The sequence below is a fragment of the Haemorhous mexicanus genome, chromosome 23, assembly GCF_027477595.1.
Source record: "Haemorhous mexicanus isolate bHaeMex1 chromosome 23, bHaeMex1.pri, whole genome shotgun sequence".
Classification (NCBI taxonomy): Eukaryota; Metazoa; Chordata; class Aves; order Passeriformes; family Fringillidae; genus Haemorhous; species Haemorhous mexicanus.
The window spans coordinates 7,349,472-7,365,691 of record NC_082363.1 but is presented as its reverse complement, the minus strand read 5'-3'; the positions used below and the strand labels follow the sequence as shown (position 1 = coordinate 7,365,691).

Below are 16,220 nucleotides of genomic sequence, written 5' to 3'. Positions count from 1 at the left end.
TTGGTGCCTTGTGTTGCATTTCCTGATGGGTCTGTCCTGCTGCAGAGCTGCCACAGTTCTCATGCCACGTGTGTCCCAGCAGAACATGCTGTGCTCTCAGGGCTGTGCTCTCAGGGCTGTGCTCTCAGGGCTGTGCCTGAGCTCAGGGCTGTGCTGAGCTGTGTTTTTCAGCAAGTCTGGCAGCTCCAGTGCCAAACACCCACGCTGGGAGACAGCAGATGGCATCTCCTGGGCACTGACTGCAGGGAGGGTGGGCACCAGCGCTCTGCAGAGCTCCAGCCCCGGGGCTGTGGGGCTGCCTCACGTGCACAGACAGCCCTGAGATGATGTGCCCTGCTGGAAAGGTGGGCTTGGGCACTCTGTGCAGTGTTGAAGGTGTGGGCAGGCTGCTGATTGACACTTGGGTGGGTCAGTAGGCTCAGGTGTGTTCCCCTGCCCTCCTGTGAGGATCAAGGCCACAAATGACCTGTGTGTGATCTTGGCAGCAGTGCTGCTTCACATTCTGTAGATCCAGAGCAAACCCTTGTGAGCAGAGTCCCTGAGTGCATCCCCGGGGCTCTGGGCCAGCTGTGCCCCTGCAGGTGTGCAGTGCTCTGAGCACCTGGGAGAGCCTGGAATCCAGGGCAAGGTGAGGGTGAGGAGTGCTTTCCATCTCAGAGTTCCTCCTGCACCAGGCTGAATTCAGTCCCAGCATGCTGAGGTCACTCAGTGAATCCCAAAGGGAGTTTTGTTTGTGAATCAAAAGGACACTGAAAAATTCCTGCTGTAAACAGTTAGAAAATGTCAGTTGTGAAAAAATCCGATATTGTTTTGTCAATAAATTATGCTGTGGCCTGCACAGATCACAGGGATGGGCCTTTACCCTGGGCACAGCAATATTTGCTGCCCCTGCAGCTCCTCCCCAGCCCAGCTCACCCTCAGTGCATCCTCTGGCTGGTTAGCACAGCTTTCCCAGGGTCTCATTCCCTGCCTCCATCGCTGCCCTCCCTCAGCCCTGCCACACAAACACAGCCTCTGTGCCCAGGCTGCTTCCATCGGGAAATCCCTGTGGATGGGGCATTAGGTAACAGGAGCAGGGCTGGGGCTGGGGCAGGGGCACAGAGGGTCAGTCTGCATGTGCCCACATCACTGCTTTTATTTCCCAGCTGTTTCTTGAACACTGACAATGCTGCTCTGTTTGCAAGGAGTAATTACGTGTTGCTATGCAGGCGTCTGAATTAAATAATCAAGCTGCAAAAATAACATTCATTTGTAGTAATAACCTCTGCATTTCCAGGCTGGGTTTGCTTGGCTTACAAACAGCTGATCAGTTTTCTTAATTAATTAGCAAACAGCCTACCAAAAGATACCCTGAGAACGTTGAATTACACGTGCTGCTGTGGGGAGGGAAGAGAAATAATCCTTGCTGTGTCTCCTTAGCTCCTGGTTTCCAGACAGGTTCATTTGTGTCCCCCCTCTGCCTTTTCTTTTCCCCCCAGTGAATCTGAGTGGTTTTTGTTTTTCCTTTTCTCTCCTTGACTATTAGTAAATGTCAGAATGGACTGAGAGTGAGGAGGAGTGAGGTTTCATGTGGCAGACAGGTTGGGGAGGGAGATGTTCTGTTCCTTTCCCTGTTTGTTTCCCTGCTAGTCCTGACTCCAGAGTGCCCATCTGTCATCCCCAGCCTTTGGCACGCTGCTCCAGAGCTGGCTGGGACTGAACCTGGCTCTAAATAGGGCAGGCAGTGTGATTATTCCCTCGGTGATTGTTCCCCCTGGGAGGAGCTGCAGGACATCTGTGCTGGATGCACACTCAGGTCTCACCCTTCTGGAGGCTCTGAGGGTTTGGGGGTGTGCAGGAGCTCTGTTCTGAAGTGTGTCCCCAGGAAAGCAGGCACCTGGACCTGTCACAAATGCTGTGAAATCAGGACATTCCTGCCTTTTAAAGAGAACTTGCAGCATTGTTTTTTCCCCTTCAAGGCAGAGGCTCATTGTCAATAGAAGCTGACCAGATGCTTGTGAACTGAGATGCTTTAATCCATTTACAGATCCCATCTAATTCTTGTTCAATGTCCAAAACTGATTCATGCTGTTTAAAAGGAACAAAACCCCAAATGTCAGCGAGAATAAAACCCCCAAATGAGCACTTTGTGAGCGCTGCAGCAAAAGACAATATTTTCATTAAAGGGGAGAATGTGGTTTTGCAGCACAGGGAATCGTTTGAGCTGACAGAAAGACACTTGAAATTTAAAGCTCTTGCCGTGGCTGCACTTCCTGCAAGCTTGGATTTGGCATGTGACTGTCTGCAGCTTTTCACATGGAAAGGTGTAAAAAAGGAAAAAAAAAAAGTCACACTTTTAGGAGGTAGGGGACACCTTTTGTGTGCACATGGTTTGGAAATAAAGTCTGCCACAGGAGTTGGTGCCTTGACACCTCTGAGTGCAGCCTGCTTTATAAATGACATACGTGTTCAGGAAGTTGGCTGACAAAATAGCATGTCTAGGAATTTCTGTGCCATCAGGGATGGAGATGGGAAAAGGGAGACTCTGACAGACGTTCTGTATTTTCAGCAAGATTGAAGCTTCAGGTTAAACCCCACAAAATGCTCTGTGCTGGAGAGTGGGCACAGAAAAGGGGTGCAGCTGTTAAATGAATTGCAGACATTTGGACAAAAATGACCAAAGTGGTATTTAGGAAGGAGATCAGCTCATCTTCCCCCCAGAAAACACCCAGAGGATTTGCAGAGAGATGCTGGGTTGATGTTTCCCATCATTGCTGCCAGCTCCACTAAGAGAATTTATGAACTCTTGGCGAGAGGGTAACAGATTATTTACTTGGACTTTTTAGTCTCCAGAATTCAGAGAGGCTGCCCATGGAAGCTGTGGTGCTCAGGGCATCGTGGCAGCAGAGCAGCCGAGCCTGCAGCCCCAATTCCTGAGCAGCAGGCAGCAGAAACCAGAGCCTCTCACTCGCTGTCCCTTTGATTTCCCCGTGCATTTCCAAGCTCCTTGGCTCTGATCACAGCTGTGGAGTTTGAAAGGCTCCAGCCCGGGATGCTCAGGGGCTTTGGGGATGTGGAGGTGGCTCAGCCCAGGATGCTCAGAGTGGTTTGGGGATGGGATGTGGAGGTGGCTCAGCCCAGGGATGATGCTCAGAGTGGTTTGGGGATGGGGATGTGGAGGTGGCTCAGCCCAGGATGCTCAGAGTGGTTTGGGGATGGGATGTGGAGGTGGCTCAGCCCAGGGATGCTCAGATGGTTTGGGGATGGGGATGTGGAGGTGGCTCAGCCCAGGATGCTCAGAGTGGTTTGGGGATGGGATGTGAATGTGGCTCAGCCCAGGATGCTCAGATGGTTTGGGGATGGGGATGTGGAGGTGGCTCAGCCCAGGATGCTCAGATGGTTTGGGGATGGGGATGTGGAGGTGGCTCAGCCCAGGGATGATGCTCAGAGTGGTTTGGGGATGGGATGTGGAGGTGGCTCAGCCCAGGGATGCTCAGCCCAGGATGCTCAGAGTGGTTTGGGGATGGGATGTGGAGGTGGCTCAGCCCAGGATGCTCAGAGTGGTTTGGGGATGGGATGTGGAGGTGGCTCAGCCCAGGATGCTCAGAGTGGTTTGGGGATGGGATGTGGAGGTGGCTCGGCCCAGGATGCTCAGAGTGGTTTGGGGATGGGATGTGGAGGTGGCTCAGCCCAGGATGCTCAGAGTGGTTTGGGGATGGGATGTGGAGGTGGCTCGGCCCAGGATGCTCAGAGTGGTTTGGGGATGGGGATGTGGAGGTGGCTCAGCCCAGGATGCTCAGAGTGGTTTGGGGATGGGATGTGGAGGTGGCTCGGTCCCAGCTTTCCTGGCACAATGCTGCCACTGGCAGTGGTCTGCCGGTATTACACGGGCTCTGCTCAGGAAATGCCTTTCCCGGGAAGGTCTGGCTGTTGTTTATTCAGCAGAAAAGCTCTGACAGCCGGGCTGCTGCTGCAGGGGAGCCAGCAGAACCTGCCAACAGCCCAGTGACCTGCAGGGTAACCCCGAAGGGGTTCAGGAGCTCAGGAGCATTCTTAGACTGCTCTAGAGGATTGCAGCCCAGAGGAAAACAAGGCTGCAGTTGCCTCATGCCAGAGGAATGTTCCCTTCCCTTCGGGCCTTTGTTGTTCTCTGGTTTGGAGCAGCAGGGAGAATTGCAGACCAGGGGGTTCGGAGATGAACTGAGCAGAGTCTGTCGTGACTCGATCTTAAAGTTTCTCTCTAAGTGGTGCTTATGCTTCAGTTTCCTTCTAAAAAGGATCAAATTGGTGGCTGGAGCCTCAGTGAAAAAAGAGCATTTGGGGAAGACAGTTTTGTGTAAATTCTGCTGTGAGGTTGATGAGCAGTCAGAGCCTGTAATTATTGTGATTGAAGTGCAGTATCCTATTCTTTTGTGTAATAAAGAACATCTATGATTATGTCTGGATCCATCTGTCCTTGGGGGGAAAAAATCTATTATCTCTTGGTTTCCACTGCTCAGAGTGGTTGCACTGAATGGTGTTACTGTGGGTATTCTTTTCTGCATGTTTGGCCATAAATACTTCTTATTTGTGGAAATCAGCAGGCTGCATGAAGCCAAAAATTGCAATCCTTTTCTGATCCCTGGCTCTTCCCTTGGGTTAATTAACACGAGTGGGTTGATTGGGGTTTGCTGGTCAGATGCAGAGACACAACTGATGCGGGAGGGTCTCCCTGCCTTGGTCTGGGCTGGGAATCATCCTGTCACCAGCACAGGCTGCAGAAATTCCTCCCTCTGGGTCTGACCTGGGGGGTTTCCCAGTGGGGGCTGTGGGGCTGTGGCTGATTTCCCTGTCAGTAACCCCGGGGTTGTTTTTCAGAGCAAGAGGGACCATCTGCTGATGAACGTGAAGTGGTACTACCGCCAGTCCGAGGTGCCCGACTCGGTGTACCAGCACCTGGTGCAGGACAGGCACAACGAGAACGGTGAGTGGGGCCAGCCTGGCCCGAGCCTGGCTTCAGCAGGGCCAGCCTGGCCCGAGCCTGGCTTCAGCAGGGCCAGCCTGGCTTCAGCAGGGCCAGCCTGGCTTCAGCAGGGCCAGCCTGGCCCGAGCCTGGCTTCAGCAGGGCCAGCCTGCCCTAGTCCCAGCTTTAACAGGGCCAGCCTGGCCTGAGCCTGGCTTCAGCAGGGCCAGCCTGCCCTGCCCTCCCCCAGTCCCAGTTTTAACAGAACACTTCTGCACAGAGACATGGAACCAGGACATGGTGCTCTCTACCTGCCTGGTGTCACTGGTGTGTGTCCTGTTCCTGTAATCAGGGGCACTCCAGGTGTGCTGGAAGTGCTGGGATGCATTGTAAATAATAATTAATAACAACAGCAGAAACTATAGTAATAACAGTGTAGTTATTATTATTATTATTATTATTATTATTATTATTATTATTATTATTACTATTACTACTACTACTATTACTACTACTATTACTATTATTATTTTTCTTTCTTTATTTATTTGTTACTTTATTTATTTATTTATTCTTATTAATCTCCTTGAGAGAGGATAGAAAAGCAGAATAACCCCAGATCCTTGGTGGCCCTCCTGGACACTGTGCTGGTAATGAACTGAGCACCAAATGATCTGCAGAGATTGGGGATCTCCTCTGGTTTTTGGGTTGTGCCATGAGGGCTGTGTCTCAGTCGTGCTCCCTTGCAGTGAATGTTCACTGTGATTAATATTGCAGTGAGGGGTGGAACTGAAGCACTTGGAGCTGAGTTTCCCCTTTTTTTCTCTTTGCAAAAACAAGTGTGATCTTGGCTTTCATAGGAGCAGAAGGAACTTTAGTACATATCCCAGTGTCATTTATCTCCTGCCTCCAGGGAAGACATAACATTTGCTTCTGTTCTTACCAGGAAATTTCCTTGAGGCAACTGTTAAAAATTCTGAAGATACTCCAAGGTGAACCGTGCTGATAAAAGTTGATGATTGAAATGTGGAAAGCAGCAACTTTCTGGTGCCTGACAGAACAAAGTTGAGCACACGTTCCCCTTTTAAAGGACATTCTGTGTGTGCTTTTAGCAAAAGCTCCACAAATCTAACATTTCTGTTACTAATTTATTTGAAGCTTCTAACAATGAGATTACAGGCACAGTGTCAGACAGTATTTTTGATAGCATGGCTGCTTTTAATGCAGTCTCCTGTGTGTGGAGAAGTATTTCTGTGTCTTCCTCAAAGGTATTAGAAAGAAGTCATGGAAAAAGTTGTCTTCCAGCTCTTTTGTTAACACTCAGAATGTTCTGTGTTTGAACATGAATGTCAATATTTACCTCAAAGCCAGAGCTCTGTGCAGTTACCCCTGTCAGGATTTTGTTGCAGATTTGACATTAAATGTGCACAGGAGCCCATTCCTTGTCCTGGAAACCAGACAGATTCATTTCCTTGGTTCCTTCCCCCTGGGAGTGACTGCTCCCAGTGGTCAGGATGAGTCCCAGTGCCCTTGGAAAGGTTTTTCCCTTCAGAAGTCCTGGGAGAGTTGGTGGATAAAAGCAGATGTGATGTTTGTTCTTCCACATGAATTCCCCCAGCCCATCCCTGCCTGACAGAGCAGTGTTTGTCACCTCAGTGCACCTGAGGAGCACGCTGGGGCTGTGCCCTGCTGCTGCTGGTGGCCCTGGTGGCCCAGCTGCTGTGTCAGGGCTGTGCTGCTGTTTGTCCCTGCAGATTCAGGACGGGAGCTGGTGATCACAGACCCCGTGATCAAGAACCGCGAGCTCTTCATCTCCGACTACGTGGACACGTACCACGCTGCTGCCCTGAGGTGGGGACACCTGGGGACCCCTGGGGGTGGGCTGGAGCTGGGGGGACAGCCTGGGGTCAGCACTGAGCTGGGGACAGCCTGGGCACAGCCTGGGGCTGGGACAGAGGTGTCAGGGGCTCTGGGGGACAGGCAGGAGGGACAGAGTTCCTGAGGCTCTGTGGGGACAGCCGGGGGGACAGAGGTTCCTGGGGTCACTGCCCCCCAGCCCAGCTGTGTCCTGTGCCCTGCAGTGTCCTGTGCCCTGGCCCAGCAGGGAGCTGCAGCCCTGCAGGCTGCTCCCTGTGCCAGGCAGTCAGTGGTGCCCAGCAGGAGCTGTTTGCCATCCCTGCCAGCTCAGGCTGGTTCCTGCAGCAGCACTGCCCTCCCCTCAGAGCCCTGCTGGCATGGCCCCTCCTGCAGCCCTGGCTCTCTGCTGAGCTGCATTAAAGGCCTGTTCTGGGTGCTGTCCCTGCTCACAGCTCAGCCCAGGGCTGGGGAGATCCCTGGCTGCAGCAGGGAGTGCTCCAGGTGTGTGCCCTGCACTCTGCCCTGCTGCCCTGGCGCCCTCCAGGCTTTTGGCTGAGTGGCCAGGCTGAGGGGGACACCCTCACTTCAGGTGCTCTCAGATCCCAGCAGCCAGGCATTATTTGTCAGCTGATTTTCAGCATGCCAGACATGCATGGATATTGTCAAGATGCAAATTGAATAATCTCCCTGATAATGGTGCTCAGATGGTGTTTCACCACAGCCATCTGGAGACATTTTTTTGTTCAGAGTCACTTTGCTGAAGCCACTTACTTCAAGACAAACTGGCTTCTGTTCTGGTGGGGGAAAGTCTTTGATTTACATATTAAACCTTTCTTCTGAGCTCAGAGCATTCCAGGCTGTGCTGGGAGCCCCTGGCACTCCTCAGTGCCTCTGCTGAGTCCCCTTCCAGTGTTACACCAGGAGCCAGGCTGGAAATCTGCTCCAGCACACAGACTCAGCTCTGTGGCTGCACTTTCCCTGGGACTGCTCTCACTCCCCTGCTACATCCTCTCAGTTCTTTTTCCCTTTAAAGAAGAGACAGGGATGGAAAGATAAAAATGGAATTTACGTGTGTGCCAAACAGACTTGGAGAATAACCTGAGAGTGCAGAGGATGAGCAGAAGGATAATTGCACATGGTGTTCCTGCAGAGAACGTGGGGGAGGCACAGTGTGTCGTGATGCATGAAAGGTTAACACGAGATTCTAATTTATTATAATAGCAGATTATTTCTCTGCCCTCTGCAAACAAATGGCTCTGGACACACAGTGGATTGATGACAAACTGGGGAATAAAAACCAGTGATTGTAACTAGCAATATCCTGCTCTAACCAGTGGAAAAATGTACCCAGAGGGTAGTTGTAGATCTCTGTGGAAGTGTGTAATAAACATGATGTGCTTTTTACCTCTCTGGTGAAATGCAGAACTCCTGGTCTGGAGTGCTGGGAGCAGGAGGTGCTGCTGCCATCCACAGAGACAATGCAGCTTAGCTGGAAAATGCTCATTAGCTGCCAGGTGAATTATTGAAAGGAAGCCAGACCTCCTTCCCTAGAATACTTTTAAAATGCGAAATATCAAAAGAAACCCCCCTGCTCATTTTCTGTCTCTCTAAGTACTGAACTGGGAAAGCAGTGTCAGCCTGCAGGGAGGAAGTGAGTGAGGGGGCAAGGCTGGCACTCAGGGTGTGTGGGGGGCTCTCAGACCTTGGGTGGGGGAGTTGTGGAGGCTGTGGCTGTGACTGTAGCAGCTTTGCACGTTGGAGACTGTCAGCATTGCATTTCAAGCTGTTGTTTGTTGGGCTGATGGCATTTGGGCTCCTCAGGACTGTGCTGGCTGGAGGAGAATTAATGAGAGTTTGCAGAGCAGCATCTGAGCCACTGTGGCTGCATTTCCTTCCCCTTGCACCCTGGGAAGAGCCCACGCTTCTGTTACAGGAGTTCTGTATTTGTGGTGTTTTGGACATTTCTGAGAGCAGGGATGCCTGTGGCTTCTCCCCAGCTTGCAGTGGCACTTAATTAAAGCAGCTGTTACTCCAGCTAGAATTCTAATGCCATTTTCTCCTCTTTCTTCCTTGCAGAGGGAAGTGCAACATCTCCCATTTCTCTGACATATTTGCTGCTAGAGAGTTCAAGGCACGAGTGGATTCATTTTTCTACATCCTGGGCTATAATCCAGAGACAAGGTAAGTGAAAATGGCTTTTAAACTCCACTTCACCACTGACCTGAGCTGGTGTGCACCAGGGGTTGGCCTCGATGTCCTGGAGGTCTTTTTCAGCCTTAATTCTGTGAAAATCACTCAGGGGAAGACAGGCTCAAATCCAGCTGGCAGGAGGCTGGGCTGGAAGGGGTGCAAGGGAGAAGCTGCAGATTTCTGAGTGTGTGTTTATACAGGGGAAAAGAGCAGAAAATCAAATTTTGCAGCAAGTCCTGGTATCCAGGTGCATCTCTGGGTAAATAATGTGCTGCTTCTAAAGAACTTCTTGTTGGGAATATGGAAGTTTTGTAAAACTTGCAGACTTCAGCAGGAGTTCTTGGCTGTCTTGTTGGCTGAATGTACACCCTTGAAAATACCTCTAAAAATCATTTGCATATTCTAGTCAGCAAAACTGAAATTTCAACACTTCCAAGAAATCAAATTGGAAGTTTTTAAATGTGGAAATTCCTGCTTTCATGTGTAAATAACTGTCCAGGGTCCCTATCAGGAGTTCCTGGTTTATGCTTTGCTGGCCTAGAACAAATGGGAGGCACAGAAGGAATTTTTCTGGGATCAGTTCATATTTGAGGGAGATGTGTCCATGCTCTTCAGCCTGCCTGGGCTTTGTTCAGCTCTGTTTGGAAAGCTCAGTCCAGGCTGTGGCTTGGTTATTTTCTAGGTCCAAACGTGACGTTTTCTGCATTTATGGGATTTTCTAGCCCAGAAAAAGCCCCACAGGTGCCAGCCTTGAGGAGCTGGCTGTGCAGGGGTGTTTCCATGAGCACCCCAGTGAGAGATGGATGCTTTGGCTCAGGTCTGTGCCCCCTGCAGGGAATTGTTCTTTGAACAGCTCTGCACCCTGATTTCCAGAGATATCCTGGAGCAAAGTCACCTTTGAACTGGGGGTTAGATAAGCATGTAAACAATAAATAGTGAATTGTTCTGTGGTGGATTTAAAGCAGATCTGGATCTTTGTGCTTGGGGCATTGCCAGCCACGGAGTGCCTGCAGTTAGGAGGAGCTCCCTGAGTGGTGTTCAGTAGGAAATTGCCTGTTCATGAGGCTTCCTTGTCCCTGAGGTGTCCCAGTCTGCCTTGGTGAGAGGGACTGCTGACACTCCTCCTTCGGGCACTTCCATTCCCTGGGAGTCTCCTGGTGCTGAGCCCTGGGGATATCCCACATTCAAACACCAAGTCCTAAAAGGCTTCTGGAGCATCACTGGTGTCTTCTTCTGAGTGGTCCACGAGGCAAGGCCAGGGGAGGTTTTCCTGGATGGGGTTTTAATTGATAAAGTTTTCCTGGTTGGGGTTTTAATTGATAAGGTTTTCACTGGTGGGGTTTTAATTGATAAGGTTTTCCTGGATGAGGTTTTAATTGATAAGGTTTTCACTGGTGGAGTTTTAATTGATAAGGTTTTCACTGGTGGAGTTTTAATTGATAAGGTTTTCCTGGATGGGGTTTTAATTGATAAGGTTTTCCTGGATGGGGTTTTAATTGATAAGGTTTTCCTGGTTGGGGTTTTAATTGATAAGGTTTTCACTGGTGGGGTTTTAATTGATAAGGTTTTCCTGGATGGGGTTTTCCTGGTTGAGGTTTTAATTGATAAGGTTTTCCTGGATGGGGTTTTCCTGGATGGGGTTTTAATTGATAAAGTTTTCCTGGATGAGGTTTTAATTGATAAGGTTTTCCTGGTGCCCCTCTCTGATGTTCAGCACTCTCCCTGAGCCCTGTGTTTGTCACTGTGCTTCAGTTTGGGGTTGGAGTGCTGGTGTTGGTGCCCGAGGGATGGTTTCTCCTGTGAAATGGCGTTTTTGGTGCTGTCAGTGGGGTTTTAAAGCCACTTTCTGGGTGGAGGTAGCTGTTAATTCTTCCAGCTGTTAGAGGATGAGTGAGCCTGAAAGGATCAATGAAAGGAAGGAGCAGAGCACTTGGTGATCAGCTAATTACTCAAATTAACCAGCTCTGCAAAGTGGTGTTTCTTCATTTGGCTGCAGCCAGGTTTCTTTGTCTAACTCAGGGCTGTATTTTGTGTTGGAGTGGGGGAGGTTCAGAGAGGGGAGCCGCAGGGAGGTCTGTTGTTTGTTTGTTTGTTAGTTTGTTTGTTTGGTGATTTTAGAGCTGGGTTCGCTGTGCTCGGGGCTGGCTGTGAGTTTCTGCTGCCGCATTTCCTCTGCTGTGGGAAGTGAAAGTGTTTGGGGCACATTTCAGGGGTTTGTCAGTTCCATCTGCACCTGATCTGCTTTCCTAAGGAGGTGTTTTGGTGGGAGGGTGAGAAGGCTCCTGGTTGTGTGAAATGGTCGAAGGAAAGGTCCTGAAGGCTGCAGTGATCCCTGCTGGGGGAAGGTGGGGTGGGAGCCCAGCAGTCCTGAGCTGGGCACTGTGTGCAGGGGGATTTCTGCCTGAGACATTCCACGGGAGGCTCAGAAACTGCTGCAGCACTCTCAGGTGCAGCTCAGCCTGGTGGGGATCTATTTTAGCATGTTTGTGTTTGCAAAGAAGCTATTTTTGTGTGTTTGTGTTTGCAAAATAACTTGAAAAAACCCCAGACTGCAGAAACATCCCGGGCACTGGGGAGGATGTGCAGGACGAGGCCCTTGGGTTGGAGGACACGGAGCTCCAGGAAAGGTTTTGTCCTTTCTGTGCCATTTGAAACTTGTGATACCCAAGGAAATTGTGTATCCACCTCTGCTACAAGGAACATTCCTCTCCGGATTGTTGTCCAACAAAATGAAGGGTTGTTCTGGGGCCTGATCTGCTTTGCTTACTCTGTATTTCAAAATACAGTATTTGGGGAGCTTTTTATCCTTCTTTAGCCTCGTGGTAGGTGGGGGCATCTCAGAGGCTGGAAAAGAGAGGGATGTGTCCCAATGAAAGCTGTGGGTGCTGGAGGGGACCTTGCCTTCATGTAAATGGGTACCTAAGGGCACGTTTGGATCACCCAGTAAATAGAAGGGCCAGAGATGCAGGCTGGTGCAGGAAGTTCAGGCAGGGAGAAGGAAGCCTGGCTCCTTGGGTGCCAAAGAATAACATTGCTTAAATGGGAGAATAACATTCCTTAAATGGGAGAATAACATTCCTTAAATGGGAGAATAACATTCCTTAAATGCCCCCAGCACTGACAGGAGAGCCAGGAGCCTTCTGTGCTCAGCTTCCTGCTCTCCTTTCCAGCTTTAGCCCCTGCCCCCGGGATCCTGGGGATGGGGGTGATTCCCTTTGCTTCAGGGCGGGGGCTTGGACCGCACCTAGGGCTGGGCTGGGTGCAGTGAGGGATCCATCCTCCCTCCTCCATCCCTCCATCCCTCCCTGCCTCTGGGATCCCCGGCTGTATTTATCACTGGGTCCCTGGCTCTATTCCCGGATCCCCTCTGCATTTATTGGCAGATCCCCGGCTGTATTTATTTACAGATCCTGGCTGTATTTATCAGTGGATTCCCAGCTGTATTTATCAGCGGATCCCGGCTGTATTTATCAGTGGATCCCGGCTGTATTTATCAGTGGATTCCCAGCTGTATTTATCAGTGGATTCCCAGCTGTATTTCTCAGCGGATCCCGGCTGTATTTATTTACAGATCCCGGTTGTATTTATCAGTGGATTCCCAGCTGTATTTATCAGTGGATTCCCAGCTGTATTTCTCAGCGGATCCCGGCTGTATTTATTTACAGATCCCGGCTGTATTTATCAGTGGATTCCTGGCTGTATTTATCAGTGGATTCCCAGCTGTATTTATCAGCGGATCCCGGTTGTATTTATCAGTGGATTCCCAGCTGTATTTATTTACAGATCCCGGCTGTATTTATCAGTGGATTCCCGGCTGTATTTATCAGTGGATCCCGGCTGTATTTATCAGTGGATCCCGGCTGTATTTATCAGTGGATTCCCGGCTGTATTTATTTACAGATCCCGGCTGTTTCGGCGATCCCCGCCGTATTCGCTGCCGGAGCGGCGGCGGCGTGCGGAGCCGTTCCGGAGGGAGGAGGAGGAGGAGGAGGAAGGAGGGAGGAGGATGCGGGAGGGAGGGAGGGTCACAGCACATGCTCAGTGCCGCCGGTCCGAGGGCGAAGTTTGTGCGTTCTGCGTGCGGGCTTAGGTCACAGCACAAGCTCAGTGCAGGCTCGGCGAGCTCTGGCAGCCCGCATGTGCCTCCATTTTGAGCTGGGAGAGGGCAAAAGGCAGAGTTTGGGCCGGGAGCGGAGGGCTCAGCGATCCACCCCGGCCCCGGGCGCCTGGCACAGCCATGGACGATCCCCTCGGCCCCTGCAGGTAGGCAGCACCGCCCCGCTGCTGGCCGCTGGCCGCCGCGGCTCCCGCGGGGCTGGGGCACGGCACCGGGGGCACGGCCGGGGGCATCACCGGGGGCACGGTGGGCACGCTGCACCGGGGGTACCGCACCGGGGGCACGGCACCGGGGGCACCGCACCGGGGGCACGCTGCACCGGGGGCACGGCCGGGGGCACGGCACCGGGGGTACCGCACCGGGGGCACGGCACCGGGGGCACGGCACCGGGGGTACCGCACGGCACCGGGGGCACGGCACCGGGGGCACGGCACCGGGGGCACGGCACCGGGGGCACCGCACCGGGGGCACGGCGGGCACGCTGCACCGGGGGCACGGCACCGGGGGCACCGCACCGCACCGGGGGCACCGCACCGGGGGCACCGCACCGGGGGCACCGCACCGGGGGCACGGCCGGGGGCACGGCCGGGGGCACGGCGGGCACGCTGCACCGGGGGGTCTGGGGGCTCCAGTGCAGCTGTGCACAGTGCAGCGCCCTGCAGGGCAGGGATGCTCGGGGGCTCTGACAGGAGGGGGCTGCAGCAGCAGCCACTGGGGCTCCTGGATGGGTTGTCCCTGCTGATGGAGGGCACTGAGCCTGGCACTGAGCCTGGCACTGAGCAGGTGAGAGGAGCAGGAGCTGCTGTGGCCGTGCTGGCCTGTCCTGCCCGTGCAGGTGGCACTGGTGCATCTGAATGGCAGCAGCAGTGCAGGACAGCTGTGCAGGACAGCCGTGCAGGACAGCAGCAGCAGTGCAGGACAGCCGTGCAGGATAGCTGTGCAGGACAGCAGCAGCAGTGCAGGATAGCTGCAGGACAGCAGCAGCAGTGCAGGACAGCTGTGCAGGACAGCAGCAGCAGTGCAGGACAGCCGTGCAGGACAGCAGCAGCAGTGCAGGACAGCTGTGCAGGACAGCAGCAGCAGTGCAGGACAGCTGTGCAGGACAGCTGTGCAGGACAGCAGCAGCAGTGCAGGACAGCTGTGCAGGACAGCCGTGCAGGACAGCAGCAGCAGTGCAGGACAGCTGTGCAGGACAGCCGTGCAGGACAGCAGCAGCAGTGCAGGACAGCCGTGCAGGACAGCAGCAGCAGCTCGGCTCAGCAGGCGGGGGTCAGGCTGATGGGATGAAGGGCAGGGCTCTGGTCCCTGTGGGACAGGCAGCAGTGTCGCTGCTGGATGGAAATGGGGGTGAGGGGACCTGGGGCTGTGCTTGGGTCACACCTGTGTGCCCTCATTGCCAGGGCCTGTCCCTGTGCCTGTCCTGCCCTGTCCTGCACAGCTGGGCTCACTCAGGGACCTTGTTCTGGGGCTGGGCAGGCTTTGGGTGGAAAGGGGACAGGACTGTGTGTGCTGCTCACAGTGACACCTGGGAGCAGGGGGTGGCCCCTAGCCCTGCACACATTGTCACTCACCTGGCTGGGGCTGGCAGTGCCTGCTCACCTGGGCACAGAGGGACACACAAGGGAGCAGCTTTAGATTAACAGAGCAGAGATTGGGATGAGAAGAGAGGAAGAAATTCTCCCCTGGGAGGGTGGGCAGGCCCTGGCACAGGGTGCCCAGAGCAGCTGTGGCTGCCCCTGGATCCCTGGCAGTGCCCAAGGCCAGGCTGGGCAGGGCTGGGAGCAGCCTGGCACAGTGGGAGGTGTCCCCTGCCATGGCAGGGCTGGCACTGGATGGGCTTTGAGGTCCCTTCCAACCCAAACCAGTCTGGGATTCTTGTCAGAAGCTGAGGAATGAGTGGTGAATACACCTGCAGAATCCTGCCCATGTCAGTGCCACGTCCATGTCTGTATCCTGTCCCAAGTGACATTCCTGTAACCATCTCCTTTCATACCTGCAGAGTATAAAAAAGCCAAGAACACTAATTTCATGTGGATCACTTTGGCCATTGGCTGAACCAAGTCCTGCTAATGATGACAGAGCTCAGCTCCCCGAGCTCAGCCTGGCTGGATCTCCTCGTGGTGTAGAGAGGAGTCTCCACAGGCCTGAGCTTTGGACACATTCTCATTCATGATGAAGGAGCTCCTTGAGTGTGTGCAGGCCTCCAGCAGTGCTCTGCAGGAATACAGGGATGTGGCAGCTTGTGTCCTCAGCTCTGGTTTTAAATGTTCCCTTCTGGACAGAAGAGAAGGGCTTGGGCAGCCAGGCCATCAGCAAGCAGCTCAGGTTTGTGTGGAGGTGGGTTTGAAAAATAAAACCAAACAAGAAAAACACAAACCCCACCTCCCTGCTGCCCCCAGCCAGGGAAAGCCCCCAAAGCCCCAGCCCTGGGTGGCAGTGGGGTCAGGCTGGGGGTGCTGCTGCTGGCAGCATCCCTGGGCAGTGCAGCTGGGCTCCTGCAGCCCTTCCTTCCCCAGGGACAGCTCTGTCCTGGCTGCGTGCCCAGCAGGTTCTCCCAGCTCAGGCACTGCTGCTGGGTGGTCTGGTGAGTTAGTGCCACTCCAAACAGCTGTTAGAAATTGCAGATATATCATGGGGAGTGCTTGAGGATTGTCCCTTGGATGAAGAATAGTCTCTTCCCTTTGTTCTGCCTTCATTTCAGCTTTTTTTCCAGGCATAAATCAGCAAGATTACCTCTTTCCCCTTCCTCCCAGTTCTTTAGGATGTAATTTGTTTTAATTAGAGCTTGTTTCCAGGTGCATGGTGGAACTAGGGATACCTCCCAGCTCCTTTCATGCCTCCCATTCTTCATGCTTATCACCTGTGACACGAGCTGCTGCCTCTGCCCGTGTGTGCTGCTCAGGGGGCTGCAGGTTCAGAGCCAGGGGTTGATCACTGCCTCTGATCTGCTGGAGCTTCATGGCAAAGGTGCCACTGGCCTGCCCAGGAGCTGGGGCTGTGCTGCTGGGGAGCTCAGGCTGCTTCAGCAGTGAACCTTTGGGAATATGGAAGGGCAGAGGCTCTGCCTGGCCGTTGGAGGAGCTGGACAGGAGCAGCACTTGACCAGCAGCAGTCCCTGCTGAGCTCATCCACACC

General features: G+C 53.1%; 1 protein-coding gene across 8 annotated transcripts in view; it reads left to right on the top strand.

The window, feature by feature from the left end:
- The window catches only part of RERE (arginine-glutamic acid dipeptide repeats), a 169,535-nt gene that overhangs the window by 80,484 nt on the left and 72,831 nt on the right, over positions 1 to 16,220 (top strand). For 7 of the 8 annotated variants that reach the window (XM_059866831.1, XM_059866830.1, XM_059866826.1 and 4 more), the window contains 3 exons: positions 4,837 to 4,942; positions 6,676 to 6,772; positions 8,855 to 8,959. In XM_059866831.1, the coding sequence (XP_059722814.1) occupies positions 4,837 to 4,942; positions 6,676 to 6,772; positions 8,855 to 8,959 (308 nt within the window). Of the gene's footprint in view, positions 1 to 4,836; positions 4,943 to 6,675; positions 6,773 to 8,854; positions 8,960 to 13,013; positions 13,232 to 16,220 lie in introns of those variants that run through there. The other variant, XM_059866833.1, reaches the window with a different exon arrangement.